The sequence below is a fragment of the Corella eumyota genome, chromosome 2, assembly GCF_963082875.1.
Source record: "Corella eumyota chromosome 2, kaCorEumy4.1, whole genome shotgun sequence".
Taxonomy (NCBI): Eukaryota; Metazoa; Chordata; class Ascidiacea; order Phlebobranchia; family Corellidae; genus Corella; species Corella eumyota.
Genome location: NC_137491.1, coordinates 6574972 through 6599487, shown reverse-complemented (window position 1 = coordinate 6599487; position 24516 = coordinate 6574972). Strand labels below are relative to the sequence as shown.

General features: G+C 29.8%; 5 protein-coding genes and 1 long non-coding RNA gene across 7 annotated transcripts; 1 reads left to right on the top strand and 5 right to left on the bottom strand.

The window, feature by feature from the left end:
• The first annotated feature begins 170 nt into the window (after positions 1-170).
• Positions 171-4192, top strand: LOC145741823 (DNA repair protein Ku70-like). Its single transcript, XM_082559486.1, has 14 exons — positions 171-349; positions 410-507; positions 592-757; positions 1236-1349; positions 1478-1593; positions 1759-1874; positions 2029-2215; positions 2307-2478; positions 2551-2617; positions 2733-2870; positions 3046-3239; positions 3319-3470; positions 3543-3702; positions 3999-4192. The coding sequence occupies exons 1-13, from the start codon at positions 232-234 to the stop codon at positions 3684-3686; spliced, it is 1782 nt and encodes a 593-aa protein (XP_082415612.1). The 5' UTR covers positions 171-231; the 3' UTR covers positions 3687-3702; positions 3999-4192.
• LOC145742268 (uncharacterized) lies at positions 3995-5401 on the bottom strand. Its single transcript, XM_082560051.1, has 6 exons — positions 5341-5401; positions 5118-5222; positions 4877-5044; positions 4573-4791; positions 4267-4371; positions 3995-4128 (listed from the first exon to the last, which is right to left on the bottom strand). Exons 1-6 carry the CDS (start codon positions 5399-5401, stop codon positions 3995-3997), a joined length of 792 nt encoding a protein of 263 aa, XP_082416177.1.
• On the bottom strand, positions 5153-8751 carry LOC145742267 (uncharacterized). Its single transcript, XM_082560050.1, has 12 exons — positions 8736-8751; positions 8484-8639; positions 8199-8300; positions 7933-8103; positions 7684-7791; positions 7235-7396; positions 7032-7139; positions 6749-6907; positions 6550-6654; positions 6234-6398; positions 6038-6133; positions 5153-5966 (listed from the first exon to the last, which is right to left on the bottom strand). The coding sequence occupies exons 1-12, from the start codon at positions 8749-8751 to the stop codon at positions 5776-5778; spliced, it is 1539 nt and encodes a 512-aa protein (XP_082416176.1). The 3' UTR covers positions 5153-5775.
• LOC145743526 (uncharacterized) lies at positions 8549-9260 on the bottom strand. 2 transcript variants are annotated; one of them, XR_014281020.1, is made up of 4 exons: positions 9182-9260; positions 8948-9079; positions 8749-8847; positions 8573-8639 (listed from the first exon to the last, which is right to left on the bottom strand). It is a non-coding gene; the product is annotated as an uncharacterized LOC145743526 (long non-coding RNA). The 2 variants fall into 2 exon arrangements; XR_014281019.1 differs by having other exon boundaries at positions 8549-8847.
• A 550-nt stretch (positions 9261-9810) lies between these two features.
• LOC145742872 (uncharacterized) lies at positions 9811-14890 on the bottom strand. Its single transcript, XM_082560704.1, has 16 exons — positions 14762-14890; positions 14520-14660; positions 14321-14422; positions 14039-14212; positions 13856-13963; positions 13403-13567; positions 13232-13330; positions 12981-13151; positions 12802-12909; positions 12328-12480; positions 12070-12168; positions 11398-11568; positions 11186-11293; positions 10943-11110; positions 10548-10649; positions 9811-10435 (listed from the first exon to the last, which is right to left on the bottom strand). Exons 1-16 carry the CDS (start codon positions 14811-14813, stop codon positions 10320-10322), a joined length of 2037 nt encoding a protein of 678 aa, XP_082416830.1. The 5' UTR covers positions 14814-14890; the 3' UTR covers positions 9811-10319.
• A 2452-nt stretch (positions 14891-17342) lies between these two features.
• On the bottom strand, positions 17343-20911 carry LOC145742866 (uncharacterized). The gene is made up of 13 exons (XM_082560697.1): positions 20806-20911; positions 20534-20674; positions 20342-20440; positions 20045-20209; positions 19876-19977; positions 19622-19792; positions 19412-19519; positions 18955-19116; positions 18699-18797; positions 18164-18334; positions 17973-18077; positions 17543-17707; positions 17343-17444 (listed from the first exon to the last, which is right to left on the bottom strand). The coding sequence occupies exons 1-12, from the start codon at positions 20855-20857 to the stop codon at positions 17586-17588; spliced, it is 1497 nt and encodes a 498-aa protein (XP_082416823.1). The 5' UTR covers positions 20858-20911; the 3' UTR covers positions 17343-17444; positions 17543-17585.
• Between the last annotated feature and the right edge of the window lie 3605 nt (positions 20912-24516).

The following is a 24516-nucleotide window of genomic DNA, read 5'->3' as shown; positions in this document are numbered from 1 at the left end:
AGTATAATTTTTGTATTTAAAAAAATTATTTATTTAAAGTTGTTAATTTGTCACATTTTGTTACAAACCTTGGATAAAAGAAATTTTATAAGCACGTTAACACGTGCATTTTGTTTTGCTTTAATTTAATATATTTTTATTAATTAAATATTAGTAATGGTGATATGACAGACAGGTTGTTTATGTGTTTAACTTCTACTAAAACAACTTAGTGCTTAACAATAGCTAAAAATGAGTGTAAATTTTTATTCTGACGACGAACTGGATAAAAATGATGAAGAAAGCGAGCAAACAGATTTTAGAGTAGTTGGAAGGGAAAGTGTTGTGCTTGCTATTGAATGCTGTCAAGGTATTTATTTTTGTATTGATTCAGTACGTCTGTATATGTGTGAATTTTTTTTTTATTTAGAAATGTTCGATGGAGAAGAGCCCCCATTTTGTAGAATAATCGATTCTGTTCATGACATGTTACTTAACAAAATAATCACAAGTGATAAAGATTTACAGGTATGTATGTGATTTTAAATATTTTTATTTTATATGAAATGTGTATATATCTATTGTTTTTTATATCTATTTTTTTTGGTTTAGGGTATTCTATTCTTTGGTACACAAGAGGCAAATAATAATGGCAATTTTTCTCATGTTTATGTATGGCAAAATTTTGATGTTCCATGTATTAAAAGCATAACCGAATTAAGGGAGATGCAGAATATAACATCTAATCAGTTTAAAAACAAGTTCGGATTTTCTAAAGGTAAGTGCCTAAACATTATTTTTAATCTATTTTAAGCCTTATGATTAAAGTCATATTTTAGCTTTATTTTTATACCCGAAAATTAATAAAGTTGGTGTCACTGAACACAAAAATGAACTTTAAATAATTTCAACTACTTTTTAAGTTATACAACTTTAATTTTAGTATTTATTTAAAAAAAAGGGAAGCCTTGTTTGTGATGATGTAGAAACTACCAGCTTTTATACATTCACTACGCTACTTCGTGTATATATACTTTCTGTGTCACACAAAAATTATGTTAACCTGGTTTTTTATGTTAATCATTTTTCAGTATTTTTAAAAATTAAATTGTAAGTACCACAGACATTTTTTAAAGGTTTTAAAGCCATTTTGTTATTCAGTGTCAACCATACTAACGTGCTATAGACATCACTTACAAAATTGCAAAACTCTGTAACATAACACTTTAATAAACTAAAGAGGGATTTTTTTGAAGGTTACCAATTAAGTGATGTATTATGGGCTTGTGGAAAGATGTTCAGCGATTCTACGATTAAACTTGCTTCTAAAACCTTAATTCTTTTCTGCATGGATGACAATCCACATTACAGTAATTTTTTGTATTATTTTTTAACAAATTTTTAGTATATGTATATTTTTTTTCACTGGTGTTAAAATATATGTTATAACAAATTTAAGGCCATATTTAAACATAATGATTTGATAAAATTTTAACAGACAACAGTAATGCTACCAAAATGGCGAAAGCTAAAGCAGGAGATCTGCACGACAATGATGTTGATGTACAAGTTTGGTCCTTTAACAAAAACTTTAAATACGAACATTTTTATAAGGTTTGTATTATATTTCTTGTTTTTACACTAAAATATTTCTAATAAATATCTGAATAAACTGGGTAATAATGTTCTATCTCGTTTATATCATGCTTTAACTATTGGTATATATATTATGTAGATATTTTTATCACCAATTTTATTACTTTTTCATTAATTTTTTAGGAAATAGTTTCAGATCCTGACAGCATAGAAGATTTTGCTGAAAACCCAGTGGAAAGCATTCAAAACTTGTACAGCTTTTTACTACGCAAATGTTCGAAACAGAGAGCTTTTATCAGGTGGGTTTCTATAACTTTCGTTGTGTTGTCATTTTTATATTACATAAATGGCTGTACTATATCCTATGAATCAAAGGTTTGTATTAGGCATGTTGGCTTTGTATTGGGCATTTAAAAGTATTTATTTTATTTTTTATACTTACTTTTGGGTTAGTATTCCACTTCGATTAAGTGACGATATTGAGATGTCAGTTGGAATTTACACTGTAGCTCGTAGAACCACTAAATCTTCAGCTGTCAACATTGACAATAAATCAAACAAAGAAGTTAAACAAAAGACCAACATCATTGATACGATTAATGGTGATATTATGATGACAAGTGACATTAAACTTGTACAGGTATAATTTTTGTATATATAAACTTTAAATTTTTATGAAAAAATTGAAATAATTAACTAAACATTTACTATTTTTAATCTTGACTGTTTAGAACTGGGCTGGTAGAGATATAGTTTTCACTAAAGAAGAGGTCAAGGAAATGTCAAATTTGGGAAAAAATGGACTCACTGTTCTGGGGTTCAAATCTAGAAGCAAAGCTATCAAACCACACTATCATGTCCATACTGCGCAATTTATTTATCCCAATGAAAAGACAGTTGCTGGTAATTTTTTTTGTCTGTTTATGTTATTTTATTTCTCAGGAATCCAATTTAAATTTGAAATGATTTATGTAGGTAGCACTTCTTTGTTCTCAGCACTTCTAACTAAGTGTCTTGAAAAAGATGTTGTAGCCATATGCAGGTATTGCATTTTAAACTGTTATTTTTAAAAGAATAAGTTTGCAACAAAAAGTGCTTTTTGTTTTTTGTCGATAATTGATTAAAGATTTAGTTTTAATTTTTTTAATTTTCTCAAGTTATTCACCAAGAGTAAACTCACTACCAAGATGTGTTGCTTTGCTGCCACAAGCTGAAAAAGTAGACGAGGAAACTAAAGAACAAATTAAGCCTCCTGGTTTTTACATTATTTTTCTCCCATTTGCTGATGATATAAGGTAGAATATTAAAGTTTATCTTTTTCTAAATTTAAAGTTACGTTTTTTTAATTTTTTGTTTTTTAATTTTTTATATTTTGGTTATTTTTTAACAATTAAATAATGGATTGGCATATTAACTGCTATTTGTTTGTATGAAACTCTTTCTTGTTTATCCACAAACCATATTTTTTAGGCATGTTGAAATAGATCGTGACAACCCCAAGCCTTCAGATGTTCAAGTAAAAGCTGCAGAAGCAATGATTAACAAGTTGAAGTTTTCTTATGACCCAGACAACATTGACAACCCTGTAATTCAAAAACATTACAAGTGTCTTGAGGCAATGGCTTTGGATAAAGATCAGCCTGAAGAATTTGAAGACCACACTAGTAAGTAGTCGTTTTCCTTTTCTACCTGTTAAATTAGAAAGGTGGTTTTTACATCTGCGTTTGGAAAACCTTGTTTTAGTCCCTGACTATAACCGCATCTCAAGAAAAGCAGGAAAACTAATTGAAAACTTCAAGGAGTTGGTTTATCCGGAAGGTTACAATCCTGCAGCAAAATCAACTAAAAAAACTTCCGGGAGTGGAGCTAAGGCTAACACTGCAACCATAACTGAAGTAAGTCATTGTTTTCAAATATTTTGCTGTTTATGTTATTACTTAAAGTTAAATGAATATATGTTTGTACAGATTGATGTAAAGGAATATGTTGCACAGAAGAAGTTAGGTACACTAACTGTAGCAGGATTGAAGGAAATTTGTGGTACCTTTGGAATAAAGGCAGCAGGAAGAAAAGCTGATATTATTCAATCCATTACTGAACATTTCAGTTAAAAAGTTGGAATTTAAAGTATGTTTTTTTATGTTGCAGCATTTTATTTTTACAACATAGGTGAAATGTTTAAAAAATATATAATATAAAATAAATAAGTGGCTTAAGTGCTTACTATAGATATTTTTTTATTTTAAACATATTATTATTATTTTTGGTCATGCATATATCCAATATCTGGTATTTTACTATAAATCAAAACTAAGTCTTTGTTGTACTATACATTTTATGCTGTACACTATCACTATTTTAGACAATTATAAATAAACCTACTAAAATAACAGCCTAATATAATAATAAAATATGGTATTTAGATTGTCCACTTCATTAAAAGAGGAAGCAAAAGTGAGCTTATCGACAATATTAAACTGCTCTGTTGATTAGGAGCCTTTCCAATTGGGGGAACAGTGGTAGTAATTGCAGGACTTTCTGTGTTGCAATTTACTAAACGAAAACATAAATGTGTTATGTTTAAATGGTAATATTAAATTCTTCAACAGATAAAATATAATCCTTTTATTATAAGTTTGTGTGGTTAAATTCAACGTAATTTTACTTGGCCAAAATTGTTTTTGAGTTTACCTGTTCCACATGTAAACATGCAGGAGTATGTGTCAAACGTTCCTGTGCATACGTTTGCAGCCATGGTTTCAGTGCATCCTCTCGTTAGAGTCATTACAGTGTTACCTTCAAAAACAAATGCCTTAGCATGATGTTACAGTTTTTTGACAAAAACGCCCTTTTTCTTTTACGCTTTTTTTCCTTTTAAATTCTCTTTATTTAAATGCGAAATTTTGTTGACATGACAAATAGTTTAATTGATGGTCGTCGAATGGTCAAGTCATGCAAGTCTGGTTTTACAAACAAATTTAAAAACTTGGATCATACCGTTGGTGGTGACTGCCGCCGTGGTAGTTGAGCATAAGGTTTCTGTTGCTGTGCAAGTTTCTGTTGCTTCTGTTACAAAACGCAATCTGGTATTCTGAAATACAACATCCTCACCTCCAGTACAGGAAAATGCACAATTAAAATCATCGTAGTCCCCTGTACAGGCATTAGCTGAAGCAACTGTAGCACATCCTCTTGTTACATTAACGGTTCTTACCCCTATTTTTTTTTAAATTTTGAAAACAGAGTTTTTAGGTTTATTTTTAAGATTGTCGTCTAAGTTTATTGTATGGTCTCGTCCTACCGTTGATTGTTCCTGCTACTCTATTTGTTGTACAGTGTGTGCTTCCAGTGGGGCATGTTGCTTGGTGGGTTGTTCCAGACACAGTGTCACAAGTTGCTAATGATCCATTAACGGAGGTACACACATAACAAATCGCATCAAACAATGCGGCTTGTGTGTTGCAACTGTCTAAAACAGAATGTATTTCCTGAGATTTTTACCTTGAAAAAGGTTAGTACGTTTGGTTGTAATGTTTAATTACCTGTTGCACATGTAAATGCGCAGGTATAATCCCCAGTTGTTCCGGTACATTCATTTGCTGCAGTAGTAGAAGTACAACCTCTAGCTAATGTTGTTGTTGTTGTTCCTAAAATATATGAATATTGCTGTTTTTTTGTTGAAGGTGATTATGTTGTTCAAGATAAGATTACCAATTTACAGATTGCCTAAATTTGATGCACATTTTGCAGCCTTATTGTTTTTACCACCAGCAGTAGTTGCCATTCTTGTAGTGGAACAATGTGTGTCGGTTGAGGCACAATCCATTTGATGTGTTGTTCCGCTTGGTGTTTCGCAGGTTGCCCCATCATTTTCAGAGCAGACATAACACTTTAGCAAGACGGTTGGGTTATCATTGTTGCAGTTAGCTACAAATGAAAAAAATGGTTATAATTTTTTGTATATTGCGATAACCTTTTTAAATTCGAAAAAATCTTAAGCAAAATATTTAAAGTGATTTATTTTACGTGTGGTGCATGTTGTTGCGCAGTTTAAAGCATCGAACGTTCCTGTGCAATCTGGGGCACTAGCTGCAGTATCAGTACACGCCCTTGTCACAGTAACACTTCTTACATCTACATTATTACGAAAAAGTAAGCCTAACTAAAGACAATGCCGCTTTGTTTTCGGAAGTTTTTTTTTCACTTATTTAAATTTTGTATACCGTTTGTTGTCGTTGCTACCCTAGTAGTAGAACAATGAGTCGAATCGGATGAGCATGTAATTTGATTTGTTGCTCCACTAGGATTTTCGCACGTTGACAATGAATCATCGGTAGTAGTACACATGTAACATGTCAAGTCAAACGTTGGGTTAGCGGTGTTGCAGTTATCTTCATAAATGTAATGTTATTAGCCTACAGGGCTTTAATTTTGATTGACTTTAATTGTTGGGTTAACATACCTGTTGAGCATGTAAATGTGCATGTATAATCACTTGGTGTTCCTGTACACGCGTTTGTAGCCTCGGCGGAAGCACATGCTCTTGCTACAGTCATACCTAAATCAAAACCCCTGTTTTATTATTTTTCAAAATTTAAGTTTAAGTTTTTTAGAAATTTTTCTTTTTCTAACTTAATTAGTTTTACTATATTTATTACTTCCTGTGCCCGCTGTAGTTGTTGTCATGCAGAAAGAATCTGCTGCGTCACACACTGTCTGATGTGTTGTACCATCCACTGTGTCACATGTAGCCGTATCTCCATCAGTAGAAGAACATACATAACATGATATTGGAACAGATGGATTGTCATTGTTGCAGTTGTCTTAATGTATTTCGTATTAAATTAACCGCATTATTTTTAAAATTCATATTTGGATTTTAATTTTATAATTCCCTTAAAAATCCAATAATTTTAATATTTGCTCTTAAATATTTTTAGCCTAAAACCCCTGTCTTAATTTCAAAAGGATTACCCATTTGGCAGGTAAAGTCGCAGGTGTAATCGCTAAACGTTCCGACACAAGTCCCTGATCCCGCAGTTGCAGCGCAAGCTCTTTCCACAGTAACGGATCGGGAGCCTAGGTTAAAAAATAACAATTTTGTCATTTTTTTAAATTGTTGAAAAATTTAAAAATTTTTTTATTTAAATAATTTTGATTTTAAATGAGTAACCCTCTGATGTAGCTGCCATTGTTGTGGTAGAACAGTAATTCTGTGTATCCAAACAGTCCATTTGATTCGTCATTCCATCTGTAGTGTCGCACGAGGCATCAGTAGAAGTACAAACAAAGCACGATAGCAAGATTGCTGGATTGTCCGTGTTACAGTTTGCTTTAAAAAATTTTACCTGTTGTATTTCTTGTAATGCTTATGATTTACAAGTTGTTATATACAGAATATAATTTTTTACTATACATGCAATCTGGATTAAAAGTAATGCCTTGTTTTTATTTACTTGTAGAGCACGTAGTTAAACAGTTAAACCCATCAAATGTCCCACTGCAGGGTGGATCTGAAGCTGCTGTAGTAGCACATGCTCTAGTTATTGCAAAGGTCTTTGTACCTCAATTTTAAATAAAAAAAAATTGAAAGAAACCTATAATTTATGATAGATTTTTAAACCGAATTTTTATAACTATTTTTGAATAATAATTTTACCTGCTGCAGTTACTGCCGTTCTTGTAGTAGAACAATATGTGTCGTCGGGGGCACAATTCGTTTGATGTGTTGTTCCACTTGGTGTCTCGCACGTTGATACATCGTCTTGATCACACACATAACACGATAAAAGTACCGAAGGATTTTCGATGTTGCAAATAGCTAAATCAAATTGAAAATTATTACAACAAATTATTGTTAACATTCGATATGCATATTTTTTTTGACTTCTTGTTGCGAAAGTACTATTATTTAGTAATGTCACGTTTAAGTTACGTAACGATTCGGTGACATATTTTTTATTACTAATTTACGATGCTTTATAACGCATTGTAAATATTAGACCTGCATTTATCTTAAAATTTAACTTTATCAAAGGTTGTTGGTTTTTAAATCATTGTTTAAGGATAAATTTTAAAGTTAAAAAATTTTAAAGTTTTTTAAGGTACCTTCGTCACAAGTATTTTCACAGGTAAAAGCATCATGCGTGCCAGTACATTCATCTCCAGAAGCAGCTGTATCAGTACAAGCTCTGGTCAGAGTAATAGTTCTAACGTCTATATTTAAAAGCGCACAATTTTCTTGCAAATATAACACTTTTTTTGTATTTTATAATAATGTTAAGCAATAAGTTAAAACCTAATTGTCGGCTGAAATAAAAAAGAAACTTTAAACAAATCACAACGATTGTGATTTACCATTCATAGTACTTGACACTCTCATGGTCGAGCATAGAGTATTTGGACTAGTACAAAGCTCCTGAAATGTTGTTCCTGTCGGCGAGTCGCATGTTGGTGTACCCACATCAGTTGATGTACATACGTAGCATGATAGTTCAAATGTAGGTGCAGGATCATCGTTGCAAGGGGCTTGTTAAAATATTAGGATTTTACAAAAACAACTTTAGTTATGTTTAATATCTTATTTTAGTGCTTTTTGTGGGTTAATTAGACCGTTTTTTTACCTGTCTCGCATGTCACTGCACAATTGTAATTAGTTGACGATCCACTACAGAAAGTTGAAGTTACAGCTGTTTCCGTACAACCTCTTGTGACTGTGACCGTACCTGTGTAACGTTAATTGCCTGATAATATATTATATGCAAACCAAGTTATATTGTAAGTTGTTAATTGCGCAAAGTTTAACGAAATTGTCCACAAACTCGTTACACGAAAACTAACGAACAATACTACTTTTAATCAATCATTGAAAGCATTTTTATTTTAAAGGTTTATAAGTTAAAACTTACTCCCTGCCGCCACTCTTGTTGTTGTACAAAAATTTTCATTCGTTGCACAAGCTGTAATTGTTGTGGTCGTATCTACTGTGTCGCAGGTCGCATCATTAACAGAACATGTATAACAGGACAGTTGAAATTCTGGCGCAGCAGCCGAATTGCAATTATCTTAACAAAATCATTAAATTTTTAGAGGCCTATTAAAAAAACGCTAATATAAATCTACAACGTTTTTTTTGTTTACTGAAGTATTTCTACTTTAGCCGTTGTTTATTACCATTGCCGCACGAAACTTCACATGTGTATTCTGTAGATTATCCTGTACAAAGACCAGAAGCCGCCTCTGCAGCGCAGGCTCTTGTTACGGTTGTCACACCTTGGAGAAATAACATGTTAAACATTTTTGCAATCGGAGGTATTCTACGTCATCGTATTAGGAGTTTTATAAAATAATTGATGCAAATGAATATTCGTACCGTTTGATACTGAAACCGACGTCGAGCAAAGTACTACACCCATCTCGCACTCTATGCTAATAGTTGACTCTGTAACTACTACATCACAATCAGTATCAACAGTTGTACACGAGTAACAATTAAAACCGCTACCTGTAAATTATATTATATTGTTTTAATCAAAAGTGTTTACTACTTTAATTTATATAATGTTGTTCTAACATTATTTTATTTACTCGAATTTTAAAATCTTACCTTGTTGAACATACACAAGTAGAAAAAATGCCAAAACAGCAAAAAGCTTCATGGTTTTATATTAAATTTATATTAAAACACTTAAAAAGAAAAATTTAATTTAAGATTTTAAAAGACTGTTTTTACAAAGTGTTTAGCTTATTGTCGAGGCCTTAAACTTTCACTTTTAAGATATAAAATGCAGCAGGTTCTTAAATTATTTAACGCATGCTTTTAAAAACTTGATGATAATAAATATTTAGCCGTATTAACTTTTATTTATACTAACAAACCATCATCTCTCGAATTTTTAAAATTGTTTGGCGATATTAAATTTATTTAGCCTGCCCAGAATCACTTTCTTTTAATTTAAATCTGTTTTTGTTGTTTGGTATAGGCGTTTCTTTGTTATTATTTGTAAACTGTGTCAGGTTAGGTTACATTTTTTTAGCCCCGTTTTTGTAATACAATAAGTGTTTTCCAACGAATAAATTACATACACTTGTTGAAATTTTACATTTTCAGTTGTTTGTTTAAAACTGTAGAGAATTTTATATATTAAGGGAAAAACGAATTGTAATACTTAAGGCTGAACAAAAAAACAATAAGAACTTTTATTTTATACAACATGCCGTTGTGTTTAAATCCAGCACCACAATTTAAACAAAAAAGGCTAGAAAACTGTTGTTAAATTAACATAGAATATTTGTTTATGGTAAAGCGAATATTATTCAGTGTTATTAGAAACAATAATTTACCCACTTTTATAATATTTCGATTTATTAAAAAAGCATTGTTATCTAAATTTAGAAAATTTTGGCCAAAGGTAATAAACAATTGAAAAAATCGGAGATTTTTAATATAAAAAAGCTTAATTAAAAGCAATTAAAAATTTACAATTTTTTTGCTTAGAAAATCATTTTTGTTAAAATACAAATTTGCAAAACTTGCTGGATTTGCTTCTTTTTTTTGAACAATTACATTTATTAATAATGGTAATAGCAATTACCATGATATAAAATTTAACACACCATTTTATTCTATTTACAATAAAAAACTTTAAAAGTTACATAATTCATCATGCTAATATAAACTTATAACAAAAAACACAAAATTATACTCTATATAAAAACTACACAGTATTGTTTGTTTGCTAGATTTAGAAAATCCATTTTGCAAACATAGAAAGGAAAATGGAACCCAACAACATCATAACACTCGCCTGTTGAGACGGAGCTTTGCCAACTGGTAATGGCGTATCGGTGTTGCAGTTCGCTAAATAAAATATAATAATAGTACAACACAGTATAACCTAATAAGTTGTAATATGTGAAGGAAATACTGTGAATTCCATTTTGAAATAACTTAGTAGTAGTTATTAACTTACCTGTTGTGCATGTTGATTCACATGTAAAGGTTGGAAAAGTTTCGTTGCAAGTATTTGTCGCAGCCGCTGAAGCACAGTCTCTCGTGATTGTAACGGCGAAAACTTAACAAAATAGTTTTAAAATATTTTTTTTTAGTTTTTAGCAATTAAAAAACAATTTAGACCTCTCTATTTTTTAATAGGATTTGTACAGTTTAAACGTGTTATATAAAATATAAAGACAGTTTTTAAGATATTCTGCATGATATTGTATTTATTGTTTAATTTTAATGGTTTTACCAGTATTTTTTTCATATCACCTTAAGGTTATAGGTTTTGAATTTTTTTATTGGGGAAGGGTGTGCTGTTATGACGTGTTTTGAGTTATCTGTTAATGCCGGGCCTAATAGTCTTACCGTTGTTTGCTGAGCCAGCTGTATTGGTGGAGCAGTGAGTACTACCAGCGGGGCAAGTTACTTGGTGGGTGGTTCCGCTAGGTGTTGCACATGATGTTGGGACTCCCCCCACAGAAGAACACATGTAGCAAGTAAATGCTACTGATGGATTGTCCGAGTTGCAGTTTACTATTTATAATATTCAAAGATATATTAGGAAACAGATTTAAATCTTATAGTATTTTTTGTCTAAATATGGCTTACTCGAATCACATGTAGTTGCACAAGTAAAATCGTCGTATGTTCCTGTACAAGCGTTCGCAGGAGCTGCAGTCGTAGCACAACCTCTGGTTAACACAACAGATCTAACACCTATATATTATACAAGTAATTAATGGCGTTCTCAACAAAAATAAATCGTTTAACCAATGAAAATAACAATTTTAATTTTTTAATCTGCAGTTTTTCTAAACAACCTCCTGTGGTCGTTGCTACGTTGGTAGTTGAGCAAAAAGGGGATCCTGATGGGCAAGCAGCGGCGTTAACTGTTCCACTCGTTATGTCACATCCAGCGTTGGCACCATTGGTGGAACTACATGTGTAACAAGTCAATTCGAACATTGGTGGGGCGGCAGCATTGCAGTTATCTTAATAGCAGAATATTGTGTAATAATAAAAATGAAAAAACTACGCGTCAATTTTTTTTGGCACTACTTTTTTAAATCCATTTTAACAAGAAGTTTATTATCAAGTTGTGTTGCAGTCATCTAAATTCAAATTAGTGTTTTTCTAAATTATTTAAAAATTGGTTTTACAAAAAAAACATACAGCTAAATATAAGTATTTCCTTTATAAAAATAAATTTATTTACCAATATTAAATATTAAAATAGTTTAAATAAAGTTATTTTTGATTGATACGACATTTTTAATGGAAAGAAAACAAACAAGCTTGCCAGTCAAATATTTTTTTTACTACACGCACGTATATATTGTAGTAGTTTTAACAAAAATGATAAATTTTATATTTATAATTATTAAATATAATATGCATTCATTAGAATTTGGTTAATATGCTTAATATACTTTTCATATTAACATTCTTAAATAATAAGTGTTTTTATTGCATAAATTTTGGTATTAGTTTACCTGAATCACAAGTGCTAGTACAAACATGGTCAGCTGCATCACCGGTACAAGGTTGTGTTTCAGCGCTCACGACACACGCTCGATCGAAAGTAGCAGCAGCTATTAAAAATATTTTTATATCGACTTTGATAAACGATTGTTTATACTCGAATAAATCATGTTTATTTTATTTTAAACTCCATATTTTTGGTATATGTTTTTACAAAAAAGTAATGGCCTGTCAAAAAAAAATTTAATTGATTAGATTATACTGATTACCACTAGAAACAACTGTTCGAGTGGTTGAACAAAAATTATCTGTTATAGCACAATTCATTTGTAAAGAAGTTCCCGTAATTGTTTCAGTGCACCCCGTACAAACATTACATCCTAATGCGACTCCCACATCAATACTGTTTGTATTGCAGGCAGCTAAAATGATAATCAAGAAATTCTTTTATGTTTTAAATGATACTTTTCTCTTATTATTTTATTTTAATCAACAAAAATATTTAAAAAAATACTTAATTTTTAATTTCATTTTTTTATTAATAAACAGGCAATCAGTTTAATTAGAGTGCTTATTTCCTACAAAGCGCATTAGAGTAGAGCCATTAACAGCTACAAAGTGGGTTGGAAGATGCTTATTGTCTTCTGGGGTATTTCAATTAGCGTTTAAGCAATTCATTGATAAATTTAATAGAAGAAAATTTGATTAGATAAATTTTAAATTTATGAATCAAACTAACATACCTGAATCACATGTTACTGGACAATTATATGCACCAAAAGTTGCAGTGCAGGTTGGATCTGCGACAGCAGTAGCAGAGCACGATCTTGTCACTGTAACACTTCGAACTCCTAAAAAACATTTATTTATGCCTTAAAAATTTCTGTGACAAATTTTTTTGTAATGTTAACAATAATTTTACCATCAGTCGTGGTCGCTACTCTTCTTGCTAAACAAAAACCTTCTCCACCAGTACAAAGCGCTTGATGTGTTGATCCACCTGTCGTGTCACATGTTGTTAAACTTCTATCAGTTGAGGAACACACAAAACATGAAAGTGAATAAGTTGGAGGAGCGGCGGAGTTGCAGTTAACTATACACAATTGTAAAATATGTTGTTGAAAACTCAATCGTATTTACGAAAAATGTTTTGACTATTAAATGTTTTCTAACCTTCGTTGCACGTATCTGCACATGTGTAATCAGTTGATGTACCAGTACAAAAACCTGAAGACGCAGCTGACGCACAACCTCTTGCAACTGTGACTGTGGCTGGTAAAACATAAAGAAGTTTTATTTTACTGTTAAGTAACTAAATTTTGATCTTGCATGAATTTAACCTACCTCCTCCACTTGAACTTTCTACTCGTGACGTTGAACAAAGGCCCATGCTCGTACAATCCGTTGTAGGGGTCGTACCCGCAACTACCGTGTCACAACTACCATCAGTTGCAGTGCACATATAACATGCAAGTGCATATGTTGGAGCAACAAGCGAGTTGCAAATACCTTTGTACATCAAAATAAATTAACATTTTATTACAGAATACAATGACTCGTATTGTTTTATAATAAAATATGTTAAATTACATTTTTGAATTAGATATTTTGGTAATTAGAGTAAATAAAGTAATTCAAATTTCCTACCAGGATTTTATTGCAAAATATTTTATTAGATTAATTTAAACTTTAATTCTTGCATAAAATTTATTTTTTCTTATAATATATGTTTTCGAAAAAGTTTGGCTTAAAAAAAACGTAAATAGAAGTGCAATTTTTTATATTTAAGAATGCTACCTTCGTTACACGTTACTGCGCATTGGTAATCAGTTGATGATCCAGTACAATGATCTGGCGAAACTGCTACCGCAGTTGTCGCACAACCTCTTGTAAGAGTGACGGTACCTTGATATACAATAATTATGCTTTAATCTTGTTCTACATAAACCTTTTTACATTGGATTTAATAATATGTATTACCAGCTGTTGAATCTGCTACTATTGTAGTTGTACAAAGGCCTTCGCCCACTGCACAAGCTGCAACAGGGGTTTCTCCAACAACTATAGTGTCACAGTTTGCTGTCGCTCCATTAACAGAAGTACAAGTATAGCATGATAATTCAAATGTGCGAGCGGCATCCGTGTTGCAATTATCTAAATAAAAAGTTCACAGTTTAACGTTAATAAAATAAATTTTAGTTTTTACATTATCTACGATTACTTTTTAATTTAGGATTAAAAATATTTAATATAATTTAATACCGGACGCGGTACATGTTGTTCCACATGTATAAGCAGTAGCTGATCCAGTGCAATATGATGGAGCTGCAGTTGCTACACACGCTCTTGTTAGTGTAGTCGTTCCTTTAAAGGCACGTTTTTAAGTTTATTTTTTAATTTTTACACAAACGTTTTACCAAATTAAAAAATGTATTGTTACAATTTTTATTTAATCGATTACCGCTATTTAAAGTAACCGATGTTGAGCAAAATGTGTTTCCGGTAGTACATGTGCTGCTCATAGTAGTGCCATCTGGGACATTACAAGTTGTTGTCATTGCGTCGACAGAAGTACAATCATAACAGTTCGTTTGTCCATAACCTGAATAGTATTATTATTATTAAAAATATTTTAATATATTTTCATACTTTATTTTTACAAGTTTTGTTATTAAAAAATTTAATGTTATTTTTGTTGCCTACCTTGGTGAATACAAACCACTAAAAGAAAGGCTAAACTTTTAATAAATTTCATTTTACAAAAATTTAAAAACTTAAAATTCTGGGTTTAAATTTAATTCATTATCAATTTTTTTTAAATTTTGTTCTCTTAAATATAATTAAAACTTAAAGATTAAATTAAAGTTTATTATTTGTTGTCGCCTAACTTAACAACACTAACACATAAAAAGCAACTAAAATTAAAAATGCTTTTATAAAAAAAAATTTAAATAAAAATATATATAAAGTAAAAACAAAGTAAAAGTTATTTCCTTTTATAAACATTCTGTTCAATAAGTGCATCTATAAATTTATAACCTGAGATACTGCAAGATTTTTGAATCACATTAGCCATATATATGTGTGATCTGTGAAATTTTTGTCTTGATTTTTTTTGAGATAAAAGTTTTCCTTATTGGTTTCTATAGTAACCTTTTTATGTTGTGTTTATCAAATTTAGCGTCGATTCTAAAGTACAAACGTTTGTTTGAAACGGCTATGTGTAAATGTTTTTTTTTAAATTTAATCTTTCTTCGGCAAGTTGAAAAGGGTCACTCACTATTTTTTATAAAATTGAGTACAATAAGTTTATTTGTTTTGGTTGTTACATCTTTACTTTTTTAATAAACTGTACAAACAAATTGTCGTTTTTAAACTTGAATTCAAACCTTACTTGATGTTTACTTTAGATTTACAAAACTAAAATAAGTTAACGGTTTGTTACGGTTCATATTGTTCGTTACAAGACGCCTGTCAAAATAGCGTCCAATAACATTAACATTATTATGTTAAAAAGTTTTTACATAAAGGAGAGGGAGAACTGAAATTTAAACTAAAAATATTTTTTTAAGATTAAATAAATATTAAACTCTATTATTATTTAAATATTATAAATGGGTACGCCCTAATATATCATGTTTGAAGGTTATAATATTGTACTACACTTGTAAATGTTAATAAAAGTTGAGTTAAGATTTTTCTATAAAGGCTTTGGCAGCTGTAGTCCTTTGCATACATTCGTTATGCAATTTATCTCGTGTTTACTATTTTTAAGCTACTAAAAACGATATGGAAATCTCACTCATAATTTATTGTATGTACAAGAATTCATCGATTAAACGTAAAAATTTAAAATTTAGATAATTTAATTAAGCTATTATAAACTTAAAACAAAAAAATAACAAAATATATTGAATATACTCTATATAGAAATCACACGTTTTTTACGTTTGCTAAATTTAGAAAATCCATTTTGCAAACATAGAAAGGAAAATGGAACCCAACAACATCATAACACTCGCCTGTTGAGAGGGAGCTTTGCCAACTGGGAAAACTTCCAATGGCGTATCAGTGTTGCAGTTCACTAAAAAAAATATAATAATAATAATAATAAAACACAATGTGACTGGCTTATAAACGTGTATTTGGCTGAAATTGGCAAAAATTAACGCTACATTCGGTCTATACATTTTAAATATGTCGATTTTTAAAATAATTATCTTACCAGTAGCACATGATGAAGCACATGTGAAGTTTGGAGGAGAAGTTACGTTGCAAACATTTTCCACGGCAGCCGTGGCGCAGTCTCTTGTGATTGCAACGGCAGTAACTTGAATATCAAAAACAACGTTTTAGATAAAAATTAACGTTGGTTTCAATTTCTGGCATTTGGTTTTCAAATTTGTTAGTATTATCAATTTGTAGTATTGCTTATATTACTTTACTTGCTATGTTTTCACGATCTATCCGAATGTTCTTTTTATTCTAATTATGTCTTACCATTGGTTAACGTGCCAACTGTGTTGGTGGTGCAGTGAGTACTATCCGCGGAGCAAGTTACTTGGTGGGTGGTTCCGCTAGGTGTTGCACATGTTGTTGGGAATCCTCCTTCAGAAGAACACATGTAGCAAGTAAGCGCTACTGCTGGATTGTCCGAGTTACAGTTTACTAAATGTTGTATTAAAAGGCAGTTAATTTCTATACTAATATTAACAAGAAAATGTTTTTTTTTTAGGCAACGACATGTTGTTAAAAATCTTTTTAAGTTAGATTTGTTACCGCTGTCACAAGTAGTTGCACAAGTATAAGCGTCGTATGTTCCATCGCATATGTTTCCAGTAGCTGCAGCAGTAACACAACCCCTCGTAAGCACAACTGTTCTAACTCCTACATAGTAATGTGTAATTATTGTTATTATGGCGTTTTACAACAACAACAAGGTAACATTGTTTAATCAATTGCAACATCAGTATTTATTAATTTGTTAAATTTATTTATATTGAACCTCCAGTAGTTGTTGCCACTCTTGTAGTTGAGCAAAAAGGGGATCCTGATGGGCAAGCAGCGGCGTTAACTGTTCCACTTGTTGTGTCACATCCAGCGTTGGCACCATTAGTGGAGTTACATGTGTAGCAAGTAAATTCGAACATTGGTGGGGCAGCAGTATTGCAGTGATCTTAATAACGCCAAAAAATTAATGATTAATCGTGAAAAAATGTTACACCTGTTTTATAAAAAAAGTATTTAAACTTGTGGAGCGGAAAATATAATGTTAAATACATACCCGTGTTACAAGAAGCAGAGCAAGTATAAGTCTCTGATGTTCCAATACAATCTGAGGCAGCAGTTATGGCACAAGCTCTTGTAATAACTTCAGTTGTTGTACCTGTATTGAACAAGGTTTTTTTGTAAAATACTTGAACTTTTTTTATTTGATGCACAATTTTTTTAACTGTAAAAATATTTTTTTTAAGTAATTGTTACCGCCAGTTGTAGTTCCCATTCGTGTGGTCGAGCAATAATTACTTTAAGTTGAACAAGCTCCCTGATGGTCGGCGCCTGTGACTGTTTCTGCACACGTAGCTCCATCAGCAGATGTACATTCATTGCATCTTAACACTATTCCAGGAAAGACAGTGTTGCAACGAACTAATATTTATAAAAGCATCACTATTAGGTTTACTTTTTTAGTTTGCATAATAAAACTTATAAGTTCTTTATAATTTTACTTTTTCTTTTTTTACCAATATTATGTATTCAATTTTAATTTTAGTAACTTACTTTTTAAAAACGATAACAAAAATTTCAGTATTTTAAGTCCTATTTAAAGCAGTTTAAAACATAAAAAAAACATAAATCACAATGTTTGAAAAAATGTGAAGTTTTGTTAAAAATAACACAATTTCTTAAGTACCATCAGTACACGTCATGGTACAATCGTAAGCTCCAAAAGTTCCCGTACATGCTGCTGTCATCGCTTCTGTGGCACATCCTCTTGTTAAAACGACCGATCTCGTTTCTTAAATTAATGTTTGCAAATGTTATTGCATCATTAGAATTTAGAAATTTATTTTATAATTTTTAAAAGTTTTGCTGCCCCATTACCTCCTGTAGATGTTGCTACTCTTCTAGTGGAGCAAAATGTTGATCCTGAAGCACAAGTCATTAAGTTTGTGGTACCGGTGGGTGTTTCGCAAGTTGAGTCGGAACCATCGGTGGAAGTACACACATAACATTGGAATGCAAATGCTGGTGGAGCACCGGTGTTGCAGTCATCTAAATTCGCATTAATGATTATTTAAATTATTTGTTTCCACAAAAGAAAAATATACAGCTAAATATAAGTATTTCTTTTATAAAAATAAATTTATTTCCCAATATTGAATCTAGTTTAAATAAAGTTGTTTTTGATTGATACGACATTTTTAATGGAAAGAAAACAAACAAGCTTGGCAGTCAATTATTTTTTTTACTACACGCACATATATTTTAGTAGTTTTAACAAAAATAATGAATTTTATATTTATAATCGTTAAATGTAGTATGTATTCATAAGAATTTGGTTCATATGCTTATTATATTTTTTACTTTATAGTTCTTAACTAGTGTTTTTATTGCATAAATTTGGGTTTTAATTTACCTGAATCACAAGTGCTAGTACAAACATGGTCAGCTGCATCACCGGTACAAGGTTGTGTTTCAGCGCTTACGACACAAGCTCGTACGAAAGTAGCAGCAGCTAAATAATATATTTATATCGACTTTGATAAACGATTGTTTATACTCGAATAAATCATGTTTATTTTATTTTAAACTCCATATTGTTGTTATATGTTTTTACAAAAAAGTAATGTCCTAGACAAAAAAAATTTAATTGATTAGATTATACTGATTACCGCCAGCAACAACTGTTCGAGTGGTCGAACAAAAATTATCTGTTATAGCTTCACAATTCATTTGTAAAGCAGTTCCCGTAATTGTTTCAGTGCACGGTGTCCCTGTACAAACATTACATCCTAATAGAACTCCCACATCAATACCGTTTGTATTGCAGGCATCTAAAATGATAAATAAGAAATTCTTTTAAGTTTTAAATGATACTTTTCTCTTTTTATTTTATTTTAATCAATAAAAATACCTAAAAAAATTAATTCATTTTTAATTTTAATTGCAATTAGTTTAATCAGCGTGCTTATTTTCTACGAAGCGCATAAAGGAACCATTTTTAACCGCTACCAATGGGGTTGAAAGGGGATTATAGTCTTCTGAGGCATTTTAATTAGCACTTAAACAATTAAATGATTAACGGGAAAAAAAATTATTAGACGAATCATAAATTTTAAACTAACATACGTGTATCACATGTTACTGGGCAGTTATATGCACCAGACGTTCCATCACAGGTTGGATCTGCGACTTCAGTAGCAGAGCACGATCTTGTCACTGTAACACTTCGAACCCCTTAAAACATTTAATTATGCTTTAAAAATTTCCGTGACCGTTCTTATTTTAAAAATTGTAAACGAATTTTTAAAATTTTTTTAATGTTAACAATAATTTTACCATCAGTCGTGGTCGCTACTCTTCTTGCTAAACAATAACCTTCTCCACCAGTACAACGCGCTTGATGTGTTGTTCCACTTGTCGTGTCACATGATGTTAAACTTCTATCAGTTGAAGAACACACAAAACATGATAATGCGAATGTTGGCGCAGTAGCCGAATTACATGAAGCTGTTTAAATATATTAATTTATTATTGATTATTTTATAAATTTTTTTTTAACAAATATGCATTTCACTGTCTCTGTTTATAACCTGAGTCGCACGATGTTGAGCACGAGTAATCGCCTGTGGATATTCCAGTACAAAACTCTGCTGCCGCAGCTGTAGCGCATGCCCTAGTAACCGTGACGGTTCCTGCCATAATAATACCATTATTTGATGCTTTGAAATCATTTAATTTGTTTAACGGTAAGTTTTGTACCTCCTGATGATAATCTCGTCGTTACACAATAGTCTTCATTGGCTCCATCACAAGCTGCAACATTGGCGTCTCCATCTATTGTATCACAGGCTCCTGTCGCTCCACCTATCGAAGTACACTCGTGACATGAAAGTTGGAATACAGGACTAGCAATGTTGCAATCATCTAAATAAATTAACCAATCCAAATAAACAAAATTAACTTAATGGCTTGTAAAATTTAAATTATGTTTAAAAACTTTTTCATTAAAAATTTACGCATCATAAATATGGTTTAGCCCTTATAAATGATTTTTACCCGTCTGGCATGTTACTGCACATGTATAAGCGGTAGCTGATCCAGTGCAGAACGTTGGGGCTGCTGCATTCGCACAACCTCTTGTAAGAGTAACCACACCTAAGGTGAAAAGTTATACCAGTTTAATAAATACAATAATAAACCCTTACCAATAAAAATTACTTATTGCGTTTACCATAGTTAATTGTTTACCGTTTGCTAACGTAACCGATGATGTGCAAAATTCTTCAGCTTCGGCACACATTTCACTTGAGGTTGTTCCGTCAACTGGGTCGTCGCAATTAGCTGTTTCTCCCAAAACAGTAGTACATGTATAACACATCAACCCATAACCTATTTTTAATATTTAAAACATGTTTATCATTAAATTTAAAATTTATTTAAATGTAAGCTTTATTTAAATACAGTTTTAAACAGTTTAAAATATAAAAATCATGTTAAATAATAAAAATTTATGTGCGAACCTCGAGTAATAAAAGCAATTAGAAGACAGATCAAAATACCAAGGAACTTCATTTTTAAATTTAAACAATTTTTTTTAAGTTTGGGCTGTAAAAAAATAAAATTATTTTAACTTTATGACTAAATTTAAATTATTTTTCGTTATGCGATTTAGGCACTTCTTCTAACGCTGATAACAAATTTTGAACACCATAGTTTAAAAATGGTTTGTTGAAATATTAAATAAAATCAAAATAAATATGTTGCTTTTTTCGCACTTTTAGTTTGATTGGTTAATGTTAAATTTATTTATTTACGAGATTTTTGTTTTTGACTATTTTAGTAAAATTATGTATAAAAGTATGGGCGTTTTCGTTTTTTATACTAAATCTTTTATAATAAGTTTGACAAATTTGCGTTAAAAAATTTTTCGTGAAAATTGTTATATATTAAAACTTGTTGAGCAAAAGGCTATTTTGTAAAGTTTTTTTTTAATTAGATTTTTTGTCCGTCGAATTGTTAAAATTAAAAATTGTTAACACCAATATATTTTGTTTAAAAGTTATTGTGTTATCCTATATGATTTTAAATTTTGACAACATTCTCTAACACGGTTGCGTAACGGTCATTGTTCTTTATACCTACATTTATTATGCAATTTTTCTCGCACAAAGCGACTGCAACTGATATACGAATCTCACTTGGTATTTTTTATAAAATAATTTTTAATTAAACGTATAGTAGTTACATTAAAAAAATTAGTAAAGCTAGTATAGAATTCATGATTTAACGTTCACAACGTCAAAAACGTTTATTAACATTACGTCGAAATCATGGATTCTGTCAAATTCTATAATTTTATTTTACAACTATACTTTAATATAACTTTTTGTTCTCTAAAGAATTTTTTTAAGAATATGAGTTTAAAAAAAATATTTTTTATTTGTGCAAATCCCTAGATTGCTTTAAACAGTAAAATTAATTTAAGTTTTTAATAAAATATGTTTTAACTTAAGTGTATCGTTATAGACACAATAAATTCGCTGATGGTTTAAATTTTACAAATTAAACATTTTCTAAATTTTAAAAAACTCTGCCTGTATGAATCTATATCTCTAAGGACTGCAAACATTCTAATTCGAAGTTGATTTATATCTAAAATTTTCCTTTGTCATTAACTTTTTTCGTATGAAAAAAGCTTCGCCGTAGTCGGTTTCTATGGTAAATTCGTTTGTGTAAAGTTTAACAAATTTGATGTTTGATCAAATTTCCTTTTCTTCCCTTTATTAAAGTTTATTTTGTATATATTTTATTTGTCACAGAGTTGGTTTGTAAATTTGTTTTTATTAGGTCCTTTGTTCGGTGAAATGTAAAAGTTGGCTCAAAAATTTTTAATTAAATTATTTTTTCTTATTGTTTATTTTTATTTTTCGTCGACTTAACTATTATATTATTATTGCTAATAATTACTTCTTGTACTGTACTTCCGTAATTTTTACTTAGTTAAGCTTAGATTTACTTATACAACAGAAAACGCAAAATGGAAATTGATAAACTGTGTTAAACTAAGTCGAATTTTAATTACATTTTTTTACAAATTAACTTAATTTATCAATTTTTAAAGAAAATAAAAAAAAAAAATTTTAAATCTCACACAATAATTTATTTTATCTAAAAAACACAACACAAGTAAAGTTCATTAATTTTAAAATTTAGAAAACTTAATTAAGCTATTATAAACTTTAAACAAAAATATTCGCATAACGACTTTAGATTTGAACAAATTTTTAGTTTAAAACTTAAAAAAATATCTATTTGTTGTTATCTGCATTTGTTACACTTTAAATATGTTTTAAACTGTATGGTTCAGGTTTCTGATATAAAATTGGTTTAATCGAGTTCTAATGTTCACAAAATTAAATTATGTTAAGTTTTTTTGTAACATAGTTACGGAAAATTTGTCTGTTATAAATGTTTGCACACTTGATTTCTAAAGGTGTGCATTATAAAAAGTCAATAGTATTTTAAATCTCTAATAGCTTGATAAAAATTTAAATTTTATATATATATATAAATATTTGTTTAGCACAAAGCTATTCTGTAAAGTTGTTTTTAATTTAGATTTTTTGTTTGGGTTGATAACATTTTATTATTTTGTTAAAATTTAAAATTGTTAACGCCAAAATATATTTTATTTAAAAATTATTAAATTATCTTATATGATTTTAAATTTTGACAACATTCTCTAACACGGTTGTTAACGTTCGTTGTTCTTTATGTACTTACATTTATTATGCAATTTTTCTCGCACAAATCGACTGCAACTAAGATACGAATCTCACTTGGTATTTTTTATAAAATAATTTTTAATTAAACGTATAGTAGTAACTAAAAAAAATTAGTAAAGCTAGTATAAAATTCATGATTTAACGTCCGCAACGTCAAAAACATTTATTAACATTACGTCAAAATCATGAGTTTGTCGAATTCCATAATTTTATTTTACAACTAAACTTTAATTTAACTTTTTGCTCTCTAAAGAATTTTTAAAGGACCGTGAGTTTAAGAATAATATTTTTTATTCGTGCAAATGCCTAGATTGCTATAAACATTAAAGTAATTTAAGTTTTGATGACAATATATTTTAATTTAAATGTATCGTTATAGACACAATAAATTCGCCGATGGTTTAAATTTAAAAATGTGATACATTTTCTAAATATTAAAATTCTCTGCCTGTATGAACATATATCTCTAAGGACTGTGAAAATCCTAAATCGAAGTTATTTTATATCTAAATTTTTTCTTTGTCTTTAACCTTTTTTGTGTGAAAAAAGCTTTGCCGTAGTCGGTTTCTATGGTAAATTCGTTTGTGTAAAGTTTAACGAATTTGATGTTTGATCAAATTTCTTTTTCTTCCCTTTATTAAAGTTTATTTTGTATATATTTTATACAGAGTTGGTTTGTAAATTTGTTTTTATTAGGTCCTTTGTACGGTGAAATGTAAAAGTTACCTCAAAAATTTTAATTAAATTATTTTTTTCTTACTGTTTATTTTTATTTTTCGTCAGCTTAATTATTATATTATTATTGCTAATATTGTAATGGTTTTTAGGATCAGCTTATCGTAAGTTTTGGTTTGCCGAAAAAAAATGATTGAAGACGTTTCAATTGCACTTAGTTAAAGATTTTTGTTATAAAAAATTCATTTAAGAAAACACAAATGGAAAGTAATATTTTTTAAAATATATTTATAACCTATAGATAATACTAAGAAAATATTCTTTTATAAGTTTACGTTTAAAAAAGAGGTTTGCATTAAATATTTATGGCTTTTCGTTTTGTTGAAAAGTTTTACTTGTAAATAACTAAATAACTAATGTTGTTTAAAAGTTGACTTCTGGTACTATACTTCCGTAATTTTTACTTTGTTTAGCTTAGATTTACTTATGCAACGGAAAACGCAAAATGGAAATTGATAAACTGTGTTAAACTAAGTCGAATTTTAATTACATTTTTTTACAAATTAACTCAATTTACCAATTTTTAAAGAAAATAAAAAAAAAAAAATTTTAAAATCTCACACAATCATTTATTCTATATAAAAAAACACAACACAAGTAAAGTTCATCAATTTTTAAATTTAGAAAACTTAATTAAGCTATTATAAAACTTAAAACAAAAATATAACATAATATATTGTATATAGAAATCACACGTTTTCTTTCGTTTTC

Excerpts from the sequence above, each read along its gene's own strand:
- LOC145741823 (XM_082559486.1), top strand. The coding sequence starts at position 232 with ATGAGTGTAAATTTTTATTCTGACGACGAACTGGATAAAAATGATGAA. Across the intron at positions 758-1,235 it reads CAAGTTCGGATTTTCTAAAG|GTTACCAATTAAGTGATGTA; the intron begins GTAAGTGCCTAA and ends ATTTTTTTGAAG. Across the intron at positions 1,350-1,477 it reads GGATGACAATCCACATTACA|ACAACAGTAATGCTACCAAA; the intron begins GTAATTTTTTGT and ends AAATTTTAACAG.
- LOC145742268 (XM_082560051.1), bottom strand. The coding sequence starts at position 5,401 with ATGGATTGTGCCTCAACCGACACACATTGTTCCACTACAAGAATGGCA. Across the intron at positions 5,223-5,340 it reads AATGGCAACTACTGCTGGTG|GAACAACAACAACAACATTA; the intron begins GTAAAAACAATA and ends CATATATTTTAG. Across the intron at positions 5,045-5,117 it reads CGCATTTACATGTGCAACAG|ACAGTTGCAACACACAAGCC; the intron begins GTAATTAAACAT and ends ATTCTGTTTTAG.
- LOC145742872 (XM_082560704.1), bottom strand. The coding sequence starts at position 14,813 with ATGAAATTTATTAAAAGTTTAGCCTTTCTTTTAGTGGTTTGTATTCAC. Across the intron at positions 14,423-14,519 it reads ATCGGTTACTTTAAATAGCG|GAACGACTACACTAACAAGA; the intron begins GTAATCGATTAA and ends GTGCCTTTAAAG. Across the intron at positions 10,436-10,547 it reads TGAATCAACATGCACAACAG|CGAACTGCAACACCGATACG; the intron begins GTAAGTTAATAA and ends TATTTTATTTAG.
- LOC145742267 (XM_082560050.1), bottom strand. Across the intron at positions 7,397-7,683 it reads TGAAAATACTTGTGACGAAG|CTATTTGCAACATCGAAAAT; the intron begins GTACCTTAAAAA and ends AATTTGATTTAG. Across the intron at positions 6,399-6,549 it reads CGACTTTACCTGCCAAATGG|ACAACTGCAACAATGACAAT; the intron begins GTAATCCTTTTG and ends AAATACATTAAG.
- LOC145742866 (XM_082560697.1), bottom strand. The coding sequence starts at position 20,857 with ATGAAGTTCCTTGGTATTTTGATCTGTCTTCTAATTGCTTTTATTACT. Across the intron at positions 20,675-20,805 it reads AATTGCTTTTATTACTCGAG|GTTATGGGTTGATGTGTTAT; the intron begins GTTCGCACATAA and ends TATTAAAAATAG. Across the intron at positions 20,210-20,341 it reads TGCAGTAACATGCCAGACGG|ATGATTGCAACATTGCTAGT; the intron begins GTAAAAATCATT and ends TAATTTATTTAG.